The sequence below is a fragment of the Zosterops lateralis genome (genome assembly GCF_965231275.1).
Source record: "Zosterops lateralis genome assembly, chromosome: 2".
Classification (NCBI taxonomy): Eukaryota; Metazoa; Chordata; class Aves; order Passeriformes; family Zosteropidae; genus Zosterops; species Zosterops lateralis.
The window spans coordinates 75,499,383-75,520,290 of record NC_139763.1 but is presented as its reverse complement, the minus strand read 5'-3'; the positions used below and the strand labels follow the sequence as shown (position 1 = coordinate 75,520,290).

Genomic DNA, 20,908 nt, shown 5'->3' with positions numbered 1-20,908 from the left:
TTTATACACCCATAGGCAGCTCTTGAGATAGAAATACCTAATGAGTGAGTGAACTGTGTATCATCTTGTACTGGATCTTGCAAATCCATAACGTGCTTGCATCAGAAACAGCCAGAAGGAACGCCAAGGGTGATCAACCTCTGTGCTACATTGAGTGCATCATTGAGTGCATCTATAAAGTCCATAAATAAGCCAGGTAGATCCTTCTCCAGCATTTTGGTTCCTCATTGTCTGCTACTGAGTAGTCTACTACTTCTTCCTTATTTCTGGTAGCCCTCTCAGGCAGATTTTTACCAGAAATTCGATTTAATTGTGTCTCCATAATGACCTTCATGCAAAGCTCAGCAAAGCAAGCTGAAAGTGCAAGCTAACTGTAATTGAATTTGCCTAGGACCTTTTGTTTACTTTTTTCTGAAAGAGAATATTGCTACTCCTAATTTCCATTTTCTATATGCAGTAATGTGACAGTGTTTTTTTCTATATTTATACAAACAGATATATCCATAAACAAATCCACATGATGAGGACTCTATTCAGAAAAAGAAATGTTTCTCCTTTTTGCATGAATGGCAATGTATTTCCTTTCTTCTTCCATCTGTAGCAGCTCCATCCTCTCCCACCGTCTCCATCTGACAAAGTTGAAACCTCAGCATTCTGTGTGTTCAAAGCCTTCCAGTGTCCACTGTGAACAGCATTTTCTTCTGAATTTTGCACAGTGAATCAGTTTTGCTGTCAGAGATCATCTGTCTAGCTCCTGGTGTACCAAAAAGGCTGATTCCGGTGTTGTTTGTTTTTTTTTTTCCCTGCACCCCACTCTCCACAGCCCATAAGAAATAAATAGAATGTTTCCCAGTAGATGAGCACTTTTCCCAGTGTCAGTGCTCTGAATCATCAAGATCAAGTCTCGTTGCTCACCCAGGGCTTATTTGCCTTTAAACACAGAGGTGAAAACTGTTATGGAGCATCTGGCACAGATTTAATGCTTCAATGTACACAGCTGAACTGGTACATAATAACAAAAAGAATTAAATGGTCCTGTGTAATACTAAAATTTACACGTGGATGAAAAGTTGCCACAAAGTACTACTATCATTAATCTTGTACAAACTGCAAGCCAATAAACTCTAATTAACAGTTGTTATTAATGAGCATAATAGGGAAGTAGCTGCCCAGTGTCTTGAATGCTGTTCACAGCTGTCTGAGTAATTCAGTTGTTCAATGTGTTGACATTGCTGATTCCTCAGCCTTAAAGAGCCTTGAGATACATTGCTGAGAAATATCATGTATGGGTTTGCTCTGAAAACCAAATCTCTCTGATAGATAAAATGGAGTGGGTTGTCACAGCAAGAATTAGTAGTAGTAGCAGTAGTAGTAGTAGAAGAATTAGTAGCAGTAGTAGTAGTAGTTAGTATTATCATCAAAATGAAAGCAAATGAATGTGTGTGTAGAGAAAAGTACAGAGGCCAAGATATTCCCCTCCTTCTTCATCTCCTCTCACTTTGTCTCAGGAATGCTAAACTTGAAAAAGTAGTGTTTGACTGCTGAATTTCTCTAAATCGATCGAGCTGTCAATTTGGCTGGTTTTAATATTTTTTTTCTCATCTTAGTTTCCAGTGTGTCTGCTAGCTGACGACAGCACTTGGCACTTTTGCAAATCATATTTAGATTACTAGCATACTTAATTTAAGATAATAATAAATTAAAACATTATACTTTGTAATAAATTGCAACATAATACAGGAAGGCGAGAATTTACTGGACACATGAGTTACACAGAGTACTAGCTCCAACATTCCCACTTGCCTGTTTTTCATGAGCACAGAGATGTGTTGGCACAAAGGATCACTAGCACAACACAGATGAGTTCTTATCAAGAGACAGCATGGCTTTTCCATGTAGTTTAGTGGCATAATGTAGATTTCTTTATCTCTTGTTTCAGAAACAGTATGGGCTCTCTGCAGTTTCCCCCTGTGTCTATTACATATGCATGAATAAAATTCAGGTTTAGCTCTGCTCCTACAGAACCACAGGAACAAATCATTAGCCAAAAAATTTGGTATGTGCACAGCACACAGTAGGGTAGGCAGGTAGCAGCATTGTTGGACTTGATGCCACTTCAGGGACATAGTAGCGGCTCTCTGGGTATGTCAGTCCCAGAGGGAATGGAAGATTCATAAAGAGCCTTTTCTTACAATTCTTTACTCTTCATGTTTTTTTTTTCCCCTAGAGGTCTATGGAGTTGCTTCTAAGCAACACTGTAATGTCAGTGCAAACTGATGGTTCCTCTCCTTGAAGGATCCAGCTGTCGGCACTGCCACCAGCAGTTTCCTCACCCTGCAGAGCCAGGAGGAGCTCAGCACAGGCTCCTTTCTGTGAAGCAGCTGGGATTTTGCACACAGTCCCACACTGCACAGTAATAAGAATGCATTTTCTTACTGCAGCACACAACTGATGAGGTTTGGACATGAGAAATAAGTTATTTCAGTCACCGAAAGAGCAAATCAGCAGTAGGAGACAAAGAATGAATATGAATGATTCAAAGGATTTGTGAAATGACCTTCTTCTTACACCCTTCATCTCTTTCCTCACTTCCTTTTTCCTTACAAGTCTGCATATCCTATTTAGGATAGGAGTAGGCTTTGAATGCAAACAACTTTAGCAGCAGAAGGAAGCAATAGCCATGCTCAAGGCATTGGTTAATGACCTTTTAGCCAGATTTCTCTCCAGATTTTCTCCCCCTGCAGCTTCCTGCACTGCACAGGGCTCTCTGCTTTCCTAGTTGGTGGTGAGCACGGGGTCTATGTGGAAAGGATCGTTCTCTGCCCAGCCATGTGAGGGGCAGGTGTACACACCCCTGTTCCAGCTCAGCACCTGCCTTCTCAACAGACAGAGCCACATCTGCTTTGTTTTCTGCCTTCTTTAGCATCCTCTCTAGTGGCTGTCCATCCTTTCCCCAATAAGAAAGCCCTTTTCTGAGTACTAGTTGTTAAAATTAGGCTTGTTTCTCAATTGCTTTTTCTATGGCTTTGTGAAAGATTTATCCTGGGTTCAGATATTGTATAAAATCCCACTTCAGTTGTGGTTTATATCTTCGCCATTTCTGCAGCAATATTTCAGGTCAGGTCTCAATCTTCTGTCTTTAACAAGTCTCCACTCTTTTTATATTGCCTTAGACAGACTTCATTTTATTGCAGGTGTTCTTTTTCTTAAGGCAGTGGATTGTGACACAATAGCAAAGAGGAAAACCTTTGTTAAAGTCCAATTGGTAATGCACAGCTATCATCCTTTGAAGAGATTTAGCTGAAAATAAGTCCTTTTCACTCCAGCTGTACTGACCTCCATCTTCTGTAAATCATAACGAGGTACATTTCATGCTACAGAAGTTAAGCATTATTTTAAAATGAGTTATGTGCAATATCCATTTCACAGTAGTAGAGAACAGAGGATGACTTGGGGCCAGATTCTCTGTTCAGATGCTGATGCAAGTTTGCAAATGGTTTTATCAAAGTCAGTGACCTTGCCACATACAGGGAAAAAAAAAAGGAAAATAATCAAAGCGGACACTGGTAGCCCTTCTTTCCAATAGTAGAACAGTTTCTCAATTTCATAGACCAGGCTATTGTTCAGCTAAATTAAAAGAACAGTATTGTATGATAAAGTCACAGAGTTGTGTCAAAAGCCTGAGTTGGATCTCACTGGCCCTACTTTTACCAAACTTTAAAGTCAATGTAATTCTAGTTACTTTTGATTACCACTGGAATTCTGAAATCAGAATAAGGCATTTTCATACTTGTGTTATTGTAGATCAGCAACTAAAAATTCTCACAATGTACTGTTCTTTTTAGTTTCTTATATGTATATGCATTTTTTAATGTGATTAGATCCTAATGCTGGTTTGAGTTTTTTTGAAGTTCACCTTTCTGCAGAAACTTAAATAAACAGTAATATTTGGGGAAAAAACTCAACCAAGTGAAATTGTGTTAGATTGTGAAATAAACTTGATAGCCTTATGGCCTTAATATCTCACTTTTTAAAAAAAATTCTGTTCTTTTTCATTTACAGAAATGAGATATTCACCAACAGTGTGACTACAGGGTAATATATGGAATGAGTGTTGTCTTCCCTGTTAATGGCAATTTGGGAAGCAGATTATATTTTCTTACTCATTCTTCTTAATACTGATGATTATTTAATCATTTCTTCAATTTTACAAATACAAGTATAAAAAAGCTCCAATTCTAGTTACTAGTCACCATGGTTATTGATTTAAAACCTGCAAATCAACATGCTAAAGCCAGTGCAGCAAACTGCTTACACATGCTTTCAACCTTCCCCAAAGAATCAAAGTTTACCCTTCCCAGAAGTTTCTTCCTAAAATCTCCCTAAGCTGCCAGAATGGGAGTACAGAGCAAATACAGAGCAAAACCAAATGTTTAGAATGTATAAGTGAGGAAGTACTGCATAGCACATAAGTATTAGTGTTCATAATGTGTAAATACTTCATTCTGCCATGGACTGCTGGCACTAGGACAGTTTTGAATCAGAGCATCCTGAAGCAGTGAAGGGCACAGATACACATACAGAGGGTCCTTCCTGACCTACCATGACCCTGACCAATTGTATCAACAGTTCCCTGGTGTTTCACTGCTTGTGTGACTGGCACAGCCCAGCTTGGATGCCTCAGCCCTGCTAGGTTTCACAACTGGCTGCTGTGTGAAGACAGAGCCACTAAAGATCCCTGTGACAGCACTGCCCTCTCTTCCAGGACCTTGCTTTTGAAATTAAGGCAGTTCTCACTGCTCAGCCTTGTGCTGCATGAATCTGCCACCTGCCGCACAAATGCTCAGGGCCTGTCTAAGAAAGTGCAGCCCACAGGAACACAGAGTATCCTAGCTGGAACATGCCTTTTTTTTTTTGCAGTCAATGTCCTGGTTCCTGAGTTTCACATCAAGGTTGGACTCAAAATACATGAACTGGTTTAATCCCTGAAATGTATGGTTTGGATGCCAGCTCCTTAGCACTGACACTTTTGCTGTACAGACCTTATCCCACCAGCTGCCTTATTTGCTAATGTAGATGTTAGACAATGCCACTCTACCTTCCCTCTGGGCAATGATTGAACTTGGCCTTTTGGTCTGAATTGAGGGGTGCACAAGGAAGTTCCAGGGTTTTTTAAGTGCCCCCAGACTTAATGAACTTCTGTAGGAAAGGCTTTCTGGAACACTCCCTCATCTGCCAAAATCTCGGGCTTGTTTTGGGTTCTGGGTAATATCTACTCTTACATTAATGGAATGGTGGAGGTCTCATCTCTCAAAACTTTAGCCACTCTTAACCAGTTAAAACACAGAGAAGGAAAGTGAGAGATTTCACATTCCAGACTGAGTAGCTGTCGAGTTCCTTTCCCTGTTACAAAGAGACTTAAGTTCATTGCCTCAATGTCTCTCAGGGCAGAAGTGTAGTGGTGCAAAAGGGGGTTGTTCAGGTAGCAAGAATTCATATCTTGTTTTCTAGATCATAATCTGCAGCTTTGATATTTGAGGAAGAAAGGCGACTGCATGTATATTTTGGATATTCAAAACTATGACATAATTGCAGAAACTATTTCACTAAACAGGCACTTTTTCCCTAAACTATAACCAGTTCCCAGTTTTCAAAATCTGTATGATCAATAGCTGTAATACTTTCCAAATTCAAAATCAGAATTGTACCCGATCTTGGTTGAAAATAGAAGCCATTACTTCTCTTTTCTGGCTGTATAATCAACATTTTTAGGGTGAAATTCATCTCAGTTAACATGAGGGATATAAAATATAGATGTCCACATCAGAGCTAATCCCCATCAACTCTTTTTCTAGTCAATGCAGAAAAATACGCATTTTCAAGGCATAAGCTGTCTAATTAGTTTTACACATGAGCTTTAGAATAAGCTGAATCATTTCCTCAAAGTGCCTGCTCTTTCCACTGACTATAAGGGAAGTTAAGACAACTACACAATACATAACTGTGTATGTGTGTCACTCACTCACCCAAAGAAACAAGTTTTGAGAGAATACAATAAAAACATCAAATTTCAGGTTTTTCCAAAAATATTATTCACATCAAATCCAGGAATTCTGCATAGTAGTATCTACATGCTTTTCCTAGGAACAAGCACAGAAATGAACCTCAAAAGGAGATTTGCCCAAGCTGAGGGTGAATAGATCAAGCACAGATCTGAGGAGAAAGACTTGTGAGGTGTTGGAACTAGATGATCTTGAAGGTCTCTTCCAATTTGAACCATTCTATGATTCTATGATTCTAAGTTATGTCAATCCACTTAAAAACTTTCAGGTTGTGATGTGGTATTAATCTAAAAATGCAAATTTTTTAAAACTATATCAGTTTCTCTGTGATGGGGACGCAAATATTTTCATTACCGTGCACTGCTGAATGAGTACAAATGTATAAACTTTATTGGGATCAGGGAACATATTCCTTTTGAAGCCATTGACCCATTCAGGACTTGAAACTTTTTATTATATGAAAAAATTAATTACTTGACAGTAATTCAAGTAAGCTCCTCACACATGTCGGGCTTATAATAGGGAAAGTTGTGACTTCTCCCTCTCTGCCAGCCCCAATAAAATGGTAGCAATGGTATTAAATCACTGATCTGGGAGTTTTATTAAGTCTAAAATTCATTTATATGAAGGGTAACAATCTGGTCATGGCTTGGGTGTTTAGTGTCTTCTGAGATTTTTTAGGTTTATGTTTTGGTTTTTAATTACAAACACTTTAGTTTTAGACTGTTGTCCTGGTTTAGGGCAAATTTAGGGAGGAAATCTCAGAAGGGTCCCTCTAGAAAGAAAATTCAGGTGGCCCTCCCCCACCAGTTTGGGAGATAAACCTCCTTTGAGAGAAGTGGAAAAAACTGTTTATTTAATGAGAAAAGTATTCACAAACATGAGAAAACAAATAATATTAAACAATGGAACCTCTCCATATTCTGAAGAGATGGCAAATTCAGAGAGAGAGAGAGTCCTTGTTGTGGAGTGTAGCTTGGCTTGCTCAGTCTCTTATCAGTCCCTCCTGCTCTGGAAAATGCCATGTCCTGGGTCCTGGTGGGCCACAGGTGTGAGCTCCCTGTGCTCTTCTGGGTTTTCAGTCCAGAGCAGGGCTGAACAGTTCCAGGCAAACCAAGACACAGTTTTGGGAAAACTTTCCTTGCTGTAGCTAATGAGGAAAGCCAGCAGAAAAGCAAAGTAAAACCTCCTCTCTCACTATTTTTGCTGCAGACAACACAGTCCGTGAGAAGGAATGCAGGGGAGCAAATGCAGTTTCTGCAAACAGACTGTGCACTTCTTCCCCCTTTGCTCTCGGAACCAGTCTGAAAGGTGCAGAACTTAATATCCAACATAAACAGAACAGATAATTTGGGATACAAGCATCATAAAGTCACCCTAGGACTACTATACATATGGAGCAAAGTTTGGGATAGAGCAAAAGGATAAAAGACCAATTGCTAATTTTGTTTATTACTTTAAAGTAATGAAATTAAAACAATTTAGACCATATACTTATGCCAAATCCCTTGAATTTTCCCATCTATTCTGCTGCAAAAGGGAATTGATTTACTGGAACAATAGAGTCCAGAATCAAGTATGTCCAAGTCTTAGTCTAGATTTAGATGATGGATTCCTGGATGTCTTTGGTCAAAATATTTAGTCCTTCATCAGCTTTTCTTCATTTCTAAAAATGCACTTTTATTCACTTTTTACAGCACTGGGGGAAAGGGCTGCAAGGCATAGTGAATGTTTGTTCTGTCTTTTGAATATGAGATGTGATCGATCTCTAAAGGCAGGAAGTTGTCAATTCTTCAGGCAGAGTCTAGAGCTAAGATTTCAAAGCAGGAAAGGAAACCAATCCATACCCTTCCTGTTACTTACTGAGTGACCTGCACTTCATGGAAAACTCGTGCTTGTGCCTTATTTATTCATTTGGAATGAAGCAAAAATGCTTTCAGGAGAGGTAAAAATTTGAGCTGAATGCAGACTTTTTCTAAATGAGTGGTAGACAATCAAAAATAAGAGTTCAAAGGACTGTACTGTTAACTGCAAGATGCATGTTACTAGTAGTACTTAGTTACTAGTTACTGGTTATAAGTACTGGTTAGTTTCTTTAGTAAAAGCAGCTTTAATCTGCAACACATCTATTACCACCATTTTTTACTGACAAAATATTACCTTATTTTCTTTTTTTGGCACATTAAATGAGAGTTACTCCATCCTAGAAATTGCAATAATATTGATGCAACGTGCAAGTGGACTCAGGTTTTGTCTGAACCCTCTGGTTGATCTTGCCATATCGCAGTTGTTGCCTTTTCTGTGTTGCTTGATGCTATATTTTGGTTAAACACTCAGACAACCATGCTCTGTCCTAGCTCATGCCCATTCCCAAAGCCTTTAGCATTTTACTGAGAGCAGAATAACACTCTTAATATTTGACCACAACAAGAGCAAACAGCTTTGATCTCAAGAGATGAACCCCCAGCTTCATTCATACATTCTACACTTATTTCAAATGAAAAAGTAAATCACTGGGTAGGCTTTCTAGCTAATGTGAGATCTCCTGCTTCTGAATTTGTATCCCATAGGTAATTGCTCTATTTGGTAAAACAGTATACTACACTAGTATTTTCAATACAAAAGGCACTAAAATTACCAGTTCATTACTTTACTCACTGTAATTTTAACTTTTTTCCATTATTAAGCCCCTGGAATGTTATAGCTATGTTATTGCAAAAAGAGTCATAACATTATATTACTGGTGCTATGTATTTCAGTTTATATGTAGCTTTCTATGAAAACACCTTTTTAGAGAAAACAGTATGACAATGTTTTTCCTTTTTTGTCTTATTTCTCTCCCACAGATTGTGAGCGTGGGAAAGCACGTTAAAGGATACCATTATATTGTTGCCAACCTGGTAAGATACTTTTCTAGAATTATACCCCTGCTCGGTAAGTGAAACACAGTTTTACTTTGAAGATATAGCACTTCACACAGCATTTCCCATTTGTCTCTAATATGTGCTTGTAGATAATGCATTCTTTATGATGTGTAAAAGAACTTGGGTTTCTTGTTGCAGCTATCTAGATATGAAGGGCACAGTAATATAGTAAGTAATACTCCTAAATTTTATCAAAATCAAGGTAGGAGAAAGAACTGATACGTGTATCTTGAAGCTGCATTAGAATTTACAGAACTGCAGTGGTTTTTGACTCATCATTTTATTATTAGTAACGTAAGAATTCTAGAGGTAACTTTTATACATTCCCTAGGGAACATTTATTTTCTGGTAAGATCAGCTATTTCCAGTCAAATTACTTGTTCAGTATTTTTTACTTGAAGGCTGAACTGGACATTCACACAGCTAATGCTTAGAAGAGGGCAAAGAAAGAGCAAATGCAGTATTTTATTATTTAAATGACTCATTCTTTAAGCCAAAATACCTGCCTGGCAAAGCACAAATGTAGGACAGAGTCTAATGCATGCTTTAAACCGTTTTCTTTCTACTCTCCCTCAAGGAATTTTAGTTGACATGAAATATTTTATTGTGCTTTGCTGCACTTGAACCTTAACTTAGTACCCCTTCAGATTATTTTTAAGGCCTCAGGTGTTTCAGATGAGATGTCTGTACTCTTAGATCTTATAAATTAGATTTTTCAACATTACAGTTTTATAGTTCCCCAAGTAATTCTTCTCATGCAAAATAGTTGCTGTAGACAAGGAACTGGATGTTGCAGTAATCTACTAGTGAGATATGCAGTGGAGACAGGCACATCTGATCTACTTCAGCAGGGGCACACTTCGTTATCTACTGTCTCTTCAATTATGTGGGTAATATGACTTCTGATGCATCATCTTTTGTATTTACTGTTAGTATCCCTTAGGACATGAATCAAATCTATTTCCTTAACAAGTGTTTTCCCCTGGGATATTGGGTCAGTAGCCCAGTACCCCACTTTTTTTTTCCTAAATATTTCTAGATTTGTGTTTTCGCTTGTATTTTTACTGATAAATACCAGTCAGAGGAATGTAAGAAAAATAAAATAAGGTACCTCTGAGCTAGCCTTAGAAATAGCAGTTAGGGAAGAAGGAAGATTTATGTTTGCTTCTTAGTGCTTTAGCAGTTTGTGTTGTGCAGTTTATTGAAGTTCAGTTCTGTCTCTAAAGGCAAATTCTAATAAAGAATTGTGCTGAACAGATTAGCCAGAGAAACCAATAGGTCAGGAGATATATGTGCTTTATCTTCTCTTTCAGTGTTGGGGTTCACTCTAGGTTTTCAATATATAACAAATCTAAGAGGTACCACAATCCTATTTAACAGAAGTGTTATTCTGATGTTATTTTCCTTGCACTGAGATCCTCATATGCTGTCTCTGCCTTCTAATGTCAATTATATTATCTCATCATCTCAGATATTTTGAGCCTAAACAATGAATCCTGGCATAAATTTATTTACAGAATAGTGTTGTTCATTTTTTAAATATGCAAAACCGGAGGAGTGCATTTTTAAAAGCACTAGTACAGTGTTTATTCCAATCTAACAACTTTGATGAAAATTGGATTGAGCCTTTAATATTCTGCAGGCATTTTTCAGTTGATTTGCCAAAGGCACTTCTTCAAAAACTGTCTGCCATTCCCAACAATGTGTTGCTTAGCTGTCAAGACCACCCTAGCAATAACGTGGCAAATTTATTTCTTAGCTTTTTTTCTTCATTACAGAAATGGAAGTTATGAATGAGGGTTCAACATTATCCTCCGGTTTTAAATTTTGCCTTCTAATGGAATCCTGCTGTTGTGCATTCTTTGTTCTGCCATGCTGACCTAGAACGGATTGGACCCACAGTGATGTAGGAGGGCAAACAAAATCTTAAATTGATTTTCTAGGGATTCAAAGATATTTCTCTGGAGAGATTTATGCATGGAGGAGCCAATGTGACTGGATTTCAGCTAGTGGATTTCAGCACCCCAATGGTAACTAAGCTGATGCAGCGCTGGAAGAAACTGGACCAGAGAGAATACCCAGGATCTGAGACCCCACCAAAGGTACTTGCTGATCTGAAGCACTACCAAAGATATCACTCCAGTGTTCTAATTTCTGATTAACATTGTTGAATACATGGATGAACACTTTATTATTTCGGCAGAGGAGAAGGCAGTTGATCTTATTATTACTGGCCATTTATCATGCCTATTCTTACATCTGTGTGGTGGAAACAAAAACTGCAACACATTTTGCTGATGTACTTAAATGTCTATTGTCACTTATTCTCCAATTTCACCCCTTTACTGACAGCAGTTAAAGGTCAAATGTTTAACTGACAACTTAATTTCAATAAAATTTACATTAATTAGTCTAATTATCTAGTTTTCTTCGGAGTGCAGATCTTTCCTGACAGGTGAATTATTCTGGATGAGATATTAGTGTAACTGTAAATTTGCTACCTTTAAATTTTCATATGGAGTTTCCTCTGGAAATTTTCTACCTCAAAGCCTCACATAAAGATCACATTCAGGCATGATTTTAAAGTTGAATCTCATCCCATCCTCTAGCCTAATCCTTTACAAATTGATAAGAAAATTTTTCTTTGACTTATAATTTTCCTGGCAGGCAAATCACAGCACAGCTGTAAATATGATTTCATCAAAGTAGTTGTTATTATATGCACTAACACATATCAGGTGTGCTTGAAAATGGGCGGGGCACTTTGCACTTGGCACTATGCAAAGATAAGCAACCAGCCCTCCTTTGGCTGGGACACTGGGAGCTTGACAAAGTCTAGAGAAAGCATCAACATGGGTATTACAAGACATAGCTACAGAATTCAGTGAAACTCCAAAAATTTATGTTAAAAAAACGCAAAAAAAACCCAACAACAACAAACAAACCAAAACCAAGGGCTTGGAATGCAGACATCGCCAGTTACTGGTGACAGGAAAAATTCTGCCTTTAGGACTCCTTGCCACAAAACCAGGATTATTCTGTCTGCTTCTGAGAAGTCAGCATGATTAATTGGAATCACACATAATTCATCTAGGGATAACTAAAATTTGAGGTTATAAAGATAAATCATGTCTCAAAGACCTTATAATCTACAAGACAAAGGAAAGGAAGGAAATCACATTTGTGTAATAGAATTTGAATTTTGGAAGTTAGAGAGCGTATCAATAGCAGCTTTGGGCATGTGAACATTTTTTTTATCAGAGGACCTTACTGAGAAAACACCCCTTAGCTTATGTGGCTCCAGGCTAACATCTGCTGAAGACTTGTTCTAAACGTTTAATTTGGCGTGTTATCAACCTAAAGCAGTTGCTGTGGTTAGTGTAGGAACACAGACTACTCAGGGTACGTATCAGGCAGAGAGCCAACACAGGTTTTCCAAGAGGAAGAACCTACTCTTGATCATTCTTAACAGTTCCAGTAGCCTGGATGTCTGCTCATTAGCTGTGCATTTTTTCTCTTATATTTTCTCAGTGAGTTACTGTTTATTTCTTTTCTTTTGGGGTAAGTTAGGTGGATGGGGATATTCCCTATTGTATGAGTCAAGTGGAAAGAAAAAAATACTTTAATATTTCAAGTTTAATTTGTTTTTTTAATTAATTCTTAAGATGCAGATTTTTCTACCCTTAGGAGATAAAATTTTAAAGCTCTACCTACTGAAATGTCCTGCATTTATCCCTTAGACAAAATTGCTTTTGATTTTGAGGAGAGCTGTTTTCTAAATAAAGGTGTAGAAACTGCTGCATAATGAATCAAACTAGAATTATCTTAAAACAGCAGATTTTTTGTCAACTCTGAAGGGCTGTGTTTTTCCATCTATTTAGTATACATCTGCACTGACATATGATGGAGTACTTGTGATGGCTGAAACTTTCCGTAATCTTAGAAGACAGAAAATTGATATATCAAGGAGAGGAAATGCTGGTGATTGTCTTGCCAACCCTGCAGCCCCATGGGGTCAAGGAATTGATATGGAAAGGACATTAAAACAGGTAAGGGGAGGCTTTATTCTAGGAATCTTTTAGAATTTTGGATACTAGTTGCACACTAGATGACTTGCAAAACAGTATGCACAAGGGTAGTAATAGGAGATGAAAAATTATTTTTTATTTGGAAATTGGAAGCAGCTTGGGCTGTTCAAGTTGTTCTGATTTGTAACTTGAAATGAAGGCAGAGAGGAACTACTACTATTTGAAGCTACTGTTAGATCTTTTGAGATAGTTGGAACTTCCTCCACTCCACTGCTGAATTCATTTGTTACTATTGCAAATAACCTGACTGTACAAATATTGTCATTTAAGAGAAAAGGTATAACCACATAATATAACCTTTCAAATATGTTTCTGTCATCTTCAATAAAAGTAGACTTCTCCCAGGGAAATCACATAGGTAGTTTTGAGTTTCTTTTCTTTAAAAAGAAATAACCCAGAGCTATTGTTCTCTGATGTCAGGATTTTGAATTCCTGATGAATATGGATGCCTAGAAAGTTCCAGATCTCTGTCAAGATGATTTAGCCTTTCCTTTGAATGGGACAGTAAAGAAAATAAAAATCCTACAGTGGAATTTAAATCATTGCAAATGAGCAGACTCTACTCAGGAGAAACTGCTGAGGAGAAGTGACTGCTGACAGAGCTGGCAGCTCTGTGCCTAGAAGCCAAGGTTTCAGTCCTGGAGAAAAATCAGCAGAGATAGAAATGGACAGAGGGAAAGAGTAAGTGATTTCAAACCACATCCTGACTCTTAGGGAGAGAAATAAAGCATTTTGTATGCTTCACATATTCTGTGCAGATGCACAGATCTGTAACAATTGAGAAAAATATTAAGTCCAGCTTCTGTGCTCAGGCAGAGAGCATGAGACTTGAAACTCTGCCAAAGAGGTTTTCATGACCAGATCCTGTTAAAAGCAAAGCCAGCAGCAGCAATATGGCCACAACTTCTTTGGGATAAGGACCACAGCTTGGGTATCCTTCAGTGACACAGTAAAGTGACACAGAAAGAAAAAAAATAAGTGTTCTGGTTTCAGCTGAGGGACGCATGGTGGGAAACTGCCACAGCCAATTGTAAGGCTTCGCCTCTGCCCTTCTTCATTCCAATGCTTTGAAAACACCCTTTTCAAACCCTATCCCATACCAGCCCTGTTTCACCTTTTGTGATAGTGAACTGCTTTGCTGTGGCTGAGGTTGTTGTCAAGTTGACCTTGATGAGCCATATATACTCAATTTGTACATTTAATCCACCAGAGGGAGAGCTAAAAAGACACAAGCTCAGGTGAAACTTCCTTTAGGTTTTTTCGTATGACCCCAGGAGTGATGAGAGTAGTAAAAAATGTACTTGTCTTTAGAACCTGCAGCTGGAAGGTGTTGTTGAGCTGCACAGCATGAAAGAAGAGAAGGTCCACTGTGTGTCTTTGTTAGCAGTTAGATACTGACAAATCTAAGCCTGTTTTGAGCATAGTTTGACAGGAAAAAAAGAATATAAAGCAAGTAGCCAACTTTATTTCTTTGAACTGTTCTACAGCAGTGTTTTTATGGTGATCTAAGGATGTAGCCAGGGTAATTTGAACTCCTGTGACATTTGAAATATAGAGCATGAGACTGGGTCTTCATGGTGTTTTTTTTTACCATTTGTAGGTTCGAATACAAGGTTTGACTGGAAATGTTCAGTTTGACCACTACGGTCGCAGAGTCAACTACACCATGGATGTCTTTGAGCTGAAAAATACTGGCCCTCGGAAGGTATGTGCTGACATTGCCATCCTCATGTCAAATAAATGGGTCGTGTGTTTCTGATGAAATGGTTATGCAAACATATTAAAGTGGGTTCTGCAGTTTGAAAAGGCATAATACATTGGGTTACGTGGATATTTGTGGTCAAAGCAGTTTTTAGCTGAATTTTCTACTAGATGCTATTATTTAGTGCCTCAGATTGGGGAACACAAAAACAAGTGTGCATCTGGAGTGGTGGGATGTCAGTTAGTCAAGCATAGTAATGAAAACCAGCTGGATGACATGTTGCTAGGCTGCTGGATGATGGAAAATGGTCAGAATTCTGAATACTAGATATTTCTTGTGTCTTATCCCAAGATTTTTGTCTTGAAAATTACTGGGATTTTTTAAGCAAGTTGATTTGTACATTCTATGTAAACATGGATCATAGGCTGTAACTAGCACAGGGCTTTTAAGGGTGAAAGGACAGACAAGGATAGAGGAGGAAGAGAGAATGACCTGGATACTTGTGTTTTCTGAAATTTTTTGCAGCATTTAAACCTGTGTGCTTGGTTGACTTGGTTGCTCGTAAGCAAGTGCACATTAATACATGTCTAAGCAGATACTTCATGTCTGAACACTCATAATCACTCACCCTAATCACTTTGAAAGGATAAGCCTGAGTAGTTTGTTGATCCTTTCTCTTCTATGCTGAAATTTGTCCATTTATCATCATATAAAACAAATAAAAGCAGAAAACATACTCAGACTCAAGGATTTTCTTTTTTTTCTTTTTTTTTTTTTGAGTCATTGAGGCTATTTTGATTGTGAGATCACCACAACAAGAAAAGGGGACAGGTAATGGTGAATAGGGCAAAAGCATTAAATATTGAGTTAAATAGTCCTCTGTTGTTGGCCAGAGGTGACAAGCACCACAGGTGAGCTGTGTGTCCCTGGAGACAGTTACCTGCCACAACGCTGAGGAGGCAGAGTGTTAAACTGCAGACCCAGAGCAGAATTGCACACTTGGGTGAAAAAATTGCCACTATGTCACAGTATAGAGCCATAGACCAAAGCAAAGCATGTGCTTGCATATAAGGCCTGTTGGTACAGTTGTCTTTTGAAAGTGTGACAGATGGCTGAAGAATAAATTCAGAAAGATGAGTTTGTCTTTCCTCTCTTGGGAAGTCCACTGTCTTGTGCCAGAAAATGTGTCTGATCTTGCTACCAGCCCTGCTTCCCTCCTGTCTCTGTACCACACCATTGGCAGCCAGGAGGATATATGGGTGGCTGGGGTGCACTGAAGGAAACTGAATTATGCCCTTTCCATCCCCTATTCCCAGTTGTACAAGAGGGAAGGCAAGGTGCAAGGAGATGTGTTTACTTAGGTCGCAACTTCATTAGGGAATTTTCTTGTCAGCAAACTTTTGAAAAGTGTTGATGTTTCAACCTTTGTCACCTGTTATGGGAGAGGTATCTGGCACCATTGCAGGAATGTCCCCATCCTCTCTTCTTGCCTGCAGTTTGAGGGGAGGGTGATTGCAAACAGAGGAGCTGTGTCCGTGCTGTGCTAGAAGCCCAAGGTGCTTTTGTTACCTTCCAGTCATGCCTCTCTGCTAGTCCTAAGTCATTACCTGTATTTGATATAACAAGTCATAACAGCTTTGACAGATCTGGCTACTCACAAGAATTTATTTCTCATGTATTAGATAGTGCTTGATATGTGATCATTGGACCAATTCTGTAGTTCGGCCTGACAAATCCTATATAATATGTGAGAAATGACTGTACTTAATTGAACTAAGAGGCCTTCACTATTAATGTCTTCTTCTCATGTCCAACATAACATGACTTATGAGTCAGCCAGCACTATCCTTTCAAAACTGCCTTTCCAGTCAGAGTAACACATGGTTCTAATCTTTAGAAAAGTGATTTTGTTGCCCACAGCTTTAAATATGTGAAAAGACCATTAGAAAACAGCACAGCTAGACAGAGGCAGACCTCCACATAATTTAGTAAAACAGAAAATATTAGCTATGTCGTGTTAGTTTCATTTATGCAGCACTTCTTACTTGGTTCTGCTCTGCAGAGCCAAAACAAAACCTACTGCTGAGGAGGACACGGTTCACAGAGATGTAGTGGAATGGCTCCTGTGACTGGAGGGTTGTGATTAAGTGATACAGGCTTTTCACTGGTGCCCAGGGACTTGACCTGAAGCAATGAGCACAAACTGAAACATAGAAGGTTCCATCTGAACATTAGGAAATATTTTTTTATATACTCTGAGAGTGACCAAGCATTACCATGTTGTGCAGGGAGGTTGTGAAGTCTTCATCCTTGGAGACATTTAGAAGCCATCCAGACACAGTTCTGGGCAACTGGCTTTAGGCTGATCAAAGGGTTTGACCAAATGACTTTCAGAGGTCCCTTCCCAGCTCAGTAATTCTGTATTTGTGGACCATGCATCCTTATCACCAACATAAAATAAATAAATAAATAAATAAATAAAATAATTATTTTTTTTTTTTTTAAAAAGTAAAGTATATACATTACATTGCATGCACAAGACAGTCTAAGATTTGGCTTCTGAATTCCAGTTTGGCAATATGAAAATTAATTATCAAAATTTTTGAGTATTCTCTTGCCTTCAGTGGCTTGTAAGGTCCAACAGGATCACTTCAGTGGTTACTACAAGGTGCACAGGTCTTCAGAAAGGACACTATTTATTCAAATGCCAAACTGTTATGGCAAATTTATTTTGAGGTAAATATTTTTTGCAGTATTTTTTTCCTAAAAGATAAATTCAGCCTCTGTATAAGTTGTTGCAACTGGTATGAAGTTCAATTGCAACCCAAATAGAATTGGGGGTACTTTTGTAGCTAAATTCAATCCTCTCCTTTAAGGAATTTTTTTCCTTGTGGAGCTGAGGTATTTATGTGAAAGCATACTGTTATTTAGTGGTCTCAAAGTGAGTGTGTATCTCTATACTTTTATACAAGTGTCATGACATAGCTTTCATATTTATTCAGTAATCTAGTTCCAGAGTTACTTTAGTGCAGGTTTGCACTGAACACATACAGGCTCACACCAATGCACAAAAGCTTTATAAAATTCCTTTAAAAGATACCTGTCATTTCTCAAATAAGGCCTTTATCTCTGTCTGAATTTTCATATGGTACTTACTCCTGTAGCACAGTACACCATTTGTTTTCTGCTTTCTTTCTGAACTTTATAGCAGTGAAGAATTGCACAATGAAAAATCATCATTCACTATCAAATAGTTCCCCAAACTGCTAGATTTTGGTGTACATACTTTGCCTTTAGCTGGTCACAGTTTCTTTACAGGAACTCCACATTTTCAATAATCAATTGTATCTGTGGCTGTATGGCTTGTCTGGCTGAAAAGGAATATTTGTTAGCAGCACACACTACTAGGAGGAAAACCTTCCTCTCCACTATATCAGCACTGCTGACACTTCCTGTTATCTGCAGACACCTAAATCAAGGCTCCAGTGCTGTAAGAGCAACTGCAAAAAGAAAAGGAACATTTCAACTAAATATACCAGAACTTGTGCATGGACAGTTTGTGCTCATTTGCTTCACTAATAGAAAAAAAACCCAATCATGTTCAGTCAAACTGCTCTAGGGACTGTTAAAATGACTTGCCTCTCCTTGCATTTTTTTCAAAAAGGAAACTAATGATGTAGTAAATGTGAATATTAAGAGGAAGGTCGACTATTTTAATAAAATACAGAATATATATGTAATGCATATGAGACAGGAACCAGAAGCACTCCCCTGCTCTTTTAGACTCTTGTATCACATCCCATCACTGCATTGAGCTGAACTTGTCACAGAGTCAGAATCCTATGTGGTATTGAATTTAATCAGGATTCTGCAATAGTGTTAGAAATAATATTGACTACATAACTGGTTTGATCATTTAACCAGTTTCCATCATACTGAAATTTTTCATCCAAGGCACAGAGTGTCGTTTGGTCCTCACAGTTACATTGAAGCTCTGTCTGGAACCCACTTTCCACTAAAATTCCTCTTCCTCTTCTAGTAAAATAGACAAGGCATTCCTCTCTCCCAGCTCTCAGTCTCATGAACTCCTAATTAAACAAGGAAGGGGGCAAGGGGCAGTTGCTGCTGCCTCATCCCCAGGTGCTCCTGGAAACTGAGCTGTGCCTGGTTGAATTACATCTCTTTGATAGAAACCTTTTAAATCATGTGTCTGTTAAATCATGCTGGGAAGAAAGATCAGTCTCCCAATTCATTACGTTCTCAGCAAGCAGGGGAGCCCCTTGAGGTGGGATTAGAACACTGTTCTACTGACACATTTGTGTTCATGTTGTCCATTTGACATGGAGCTGAGTGCTATCAGCGCTGGGTGAGAGGAAAAAGCCCCAGCAGCCTTGTCAGTGGATGCACAGACAGCCATGAACTATCTGCAGTAATGAGAATGGGCAAGAAGGGGGAAAAAGTAGATTCGGGGGTTTTCCTCCATGGGAGAACAAGAATGATTCAAATCTAATTCCAGAGAAGTTTGTTGCCTGCAACGAACAAAGGCAGCCGTTTTACCTTAAAGCTGCTCAGGGAAGGGTTATGGCAGCCTAAATGCAGCCAAAGAGAGAAAAACCTGATTTGTTCCACCTCCCTGTAGGCACTTCCCAGAGATATATTTAGGAAGAATTCAGTCTCACCATGCTTTACAGTCAGTGGGAAAAGCAAGCACCTTTCAAGGAGGGATGCTTATCCTGCATGAGCTGAGTCACTGTCTGCTGGTAATGTCTGTCCTGTGAGTGTAAAGAAAGTGTAAATAAAAGAGCTTCTAATGTAGGTACTAAAAGGTCAGTGCTAGCAGTTAAGTGGAACAAGCTTGGTATAAATCCCAGTGCTGGGGTCTCCTGGGAAGCCCATGATGGAGCAAGGAATTGAGATCAGCCATGGGATTGCAAAAGTGTCATCCAGATGTCTTTCATTCCTCTGTCTAAGACCAAAATATCTGGAGGACTAACAAATGAAAATATTCTTGTGGAAAGAAAAAATTCTTACATCTCATTTATGCCCCAGGAAGGCTTCAAGCTAATGACAATGGGATTTACCTTCTGTCTCTGGTTGAAGTAAGTAGCCAAAATCAATCAGGAGCAGCAAAATGGAGGTGACATCAAGTGGTGACATCAAGGTGACATCAAGTCAGTCTCTGTGCAGCAGGGGTGCAAAGTGGTACACCCAAGGTGGTAGATGCATACTTCCATACCTAACATGACAGCACTTCCTTTGGACAAAACCATCTTTGGATCACTCTGTTGTTCTTATAGTAATTTATATTTGTAGTTACGCAGAATGTAGACCTTACTGCAAATGAATACATTTTGTTTTGTAGGTTGGTTATTGGAATGACATGGATAAATTAGTTTTGATTCAGCACGAACCTACACTTGGAAATGACACTGCAGCCATGGAGAATAGAACAGTTGTTGTCACTACAATTTTGGTAAGGTGTTTCTTTTTTTAATGCTTATCCTGGTGTGTGACACAATCTCACTTCTAGTTACGATCTAATTTAGTCTACCAGTTGCTAGGTTAGTGGGAGGATGACAGCCATATATCCTAATTACACTGACTGTCATGTCTGCACAGGGGTTTTTTGGGGGTTTTTTTGTATATATTTAATATAATGATTCATTTGAAGTCTGGTTTTAAAAACTGAGTTGTGGTAATTTTTTTTTTTTATTCAATCTTTACAATTTTTTACTAAAATAAGTCTCAGAGATATGAGTTCTTACAACCTCTAGTTGATAAATCTTGACTCACAAGAAACTGGAAGAAAAACACAAAACCTTTAAATGACGGAATAGAACAGAGGGTGTAAAATGAGATTACTGTAATTCAGTATCCCTTTTTGTTGATAAACTACAAACTCAATTGACTTTAGCAAAAGCTGAAATTCTTAGTATGGTTCAGTCAGCCAGTCAAAACTGGATTATCTGCTGTTAATTTTGAATGAAAACATGAATTTAGTAGATGCATTCTCAATACATTTATTCAGCATTGCAGTAAAATTTCCATTTTAATAAAAAATAAATAGATTTGGAGTTTGATTTTCCAGGATTATTGTGTTTTTAAGGAGTGGTTGCAAAGGAGAATGAGTGG

At 38.4% G+C, this 20,908-nt stretch overlaps 1 protein-coding gene across 3 annotated transcripts in view; it reads left to right on the top strand.

The window, feature by feature from the left end:
- The window catches only part of GRIA4 (glutamate ionotropic receptor AMPA type subunit 4), a 214,703-nt gene that overhangs the window by 131,589 nt on the left and 62,206 nt on the right, over positions 1-20,908 (top strand). For all 3 annotated transcript variants that reach the window (XM_083884832.1, XM_083884831.1, XM_083884833.1), the window contains exons 5-9: positions 8,909-8,962; positions 10,930-11,088; positions 12,868-13,035; positions 14,675-14,779; positions 20,139-20,249. In XM_083884832.1, coding sequence (XP_083740958.1) covers positions 8,909-8,962; positions 10,930-11,088; positions 12,868-13,035; positions 14,675-14,779; positions 20,139-20,249 — 597 coding nt within the window. The remainder of the gene's footprint in view (positions 1-8,908; positions 8,963-10,929; positions 11,089-12,867; positions 13,036-14,674; positions 14,780-20,138; positions 20,250-20,908) is intronic.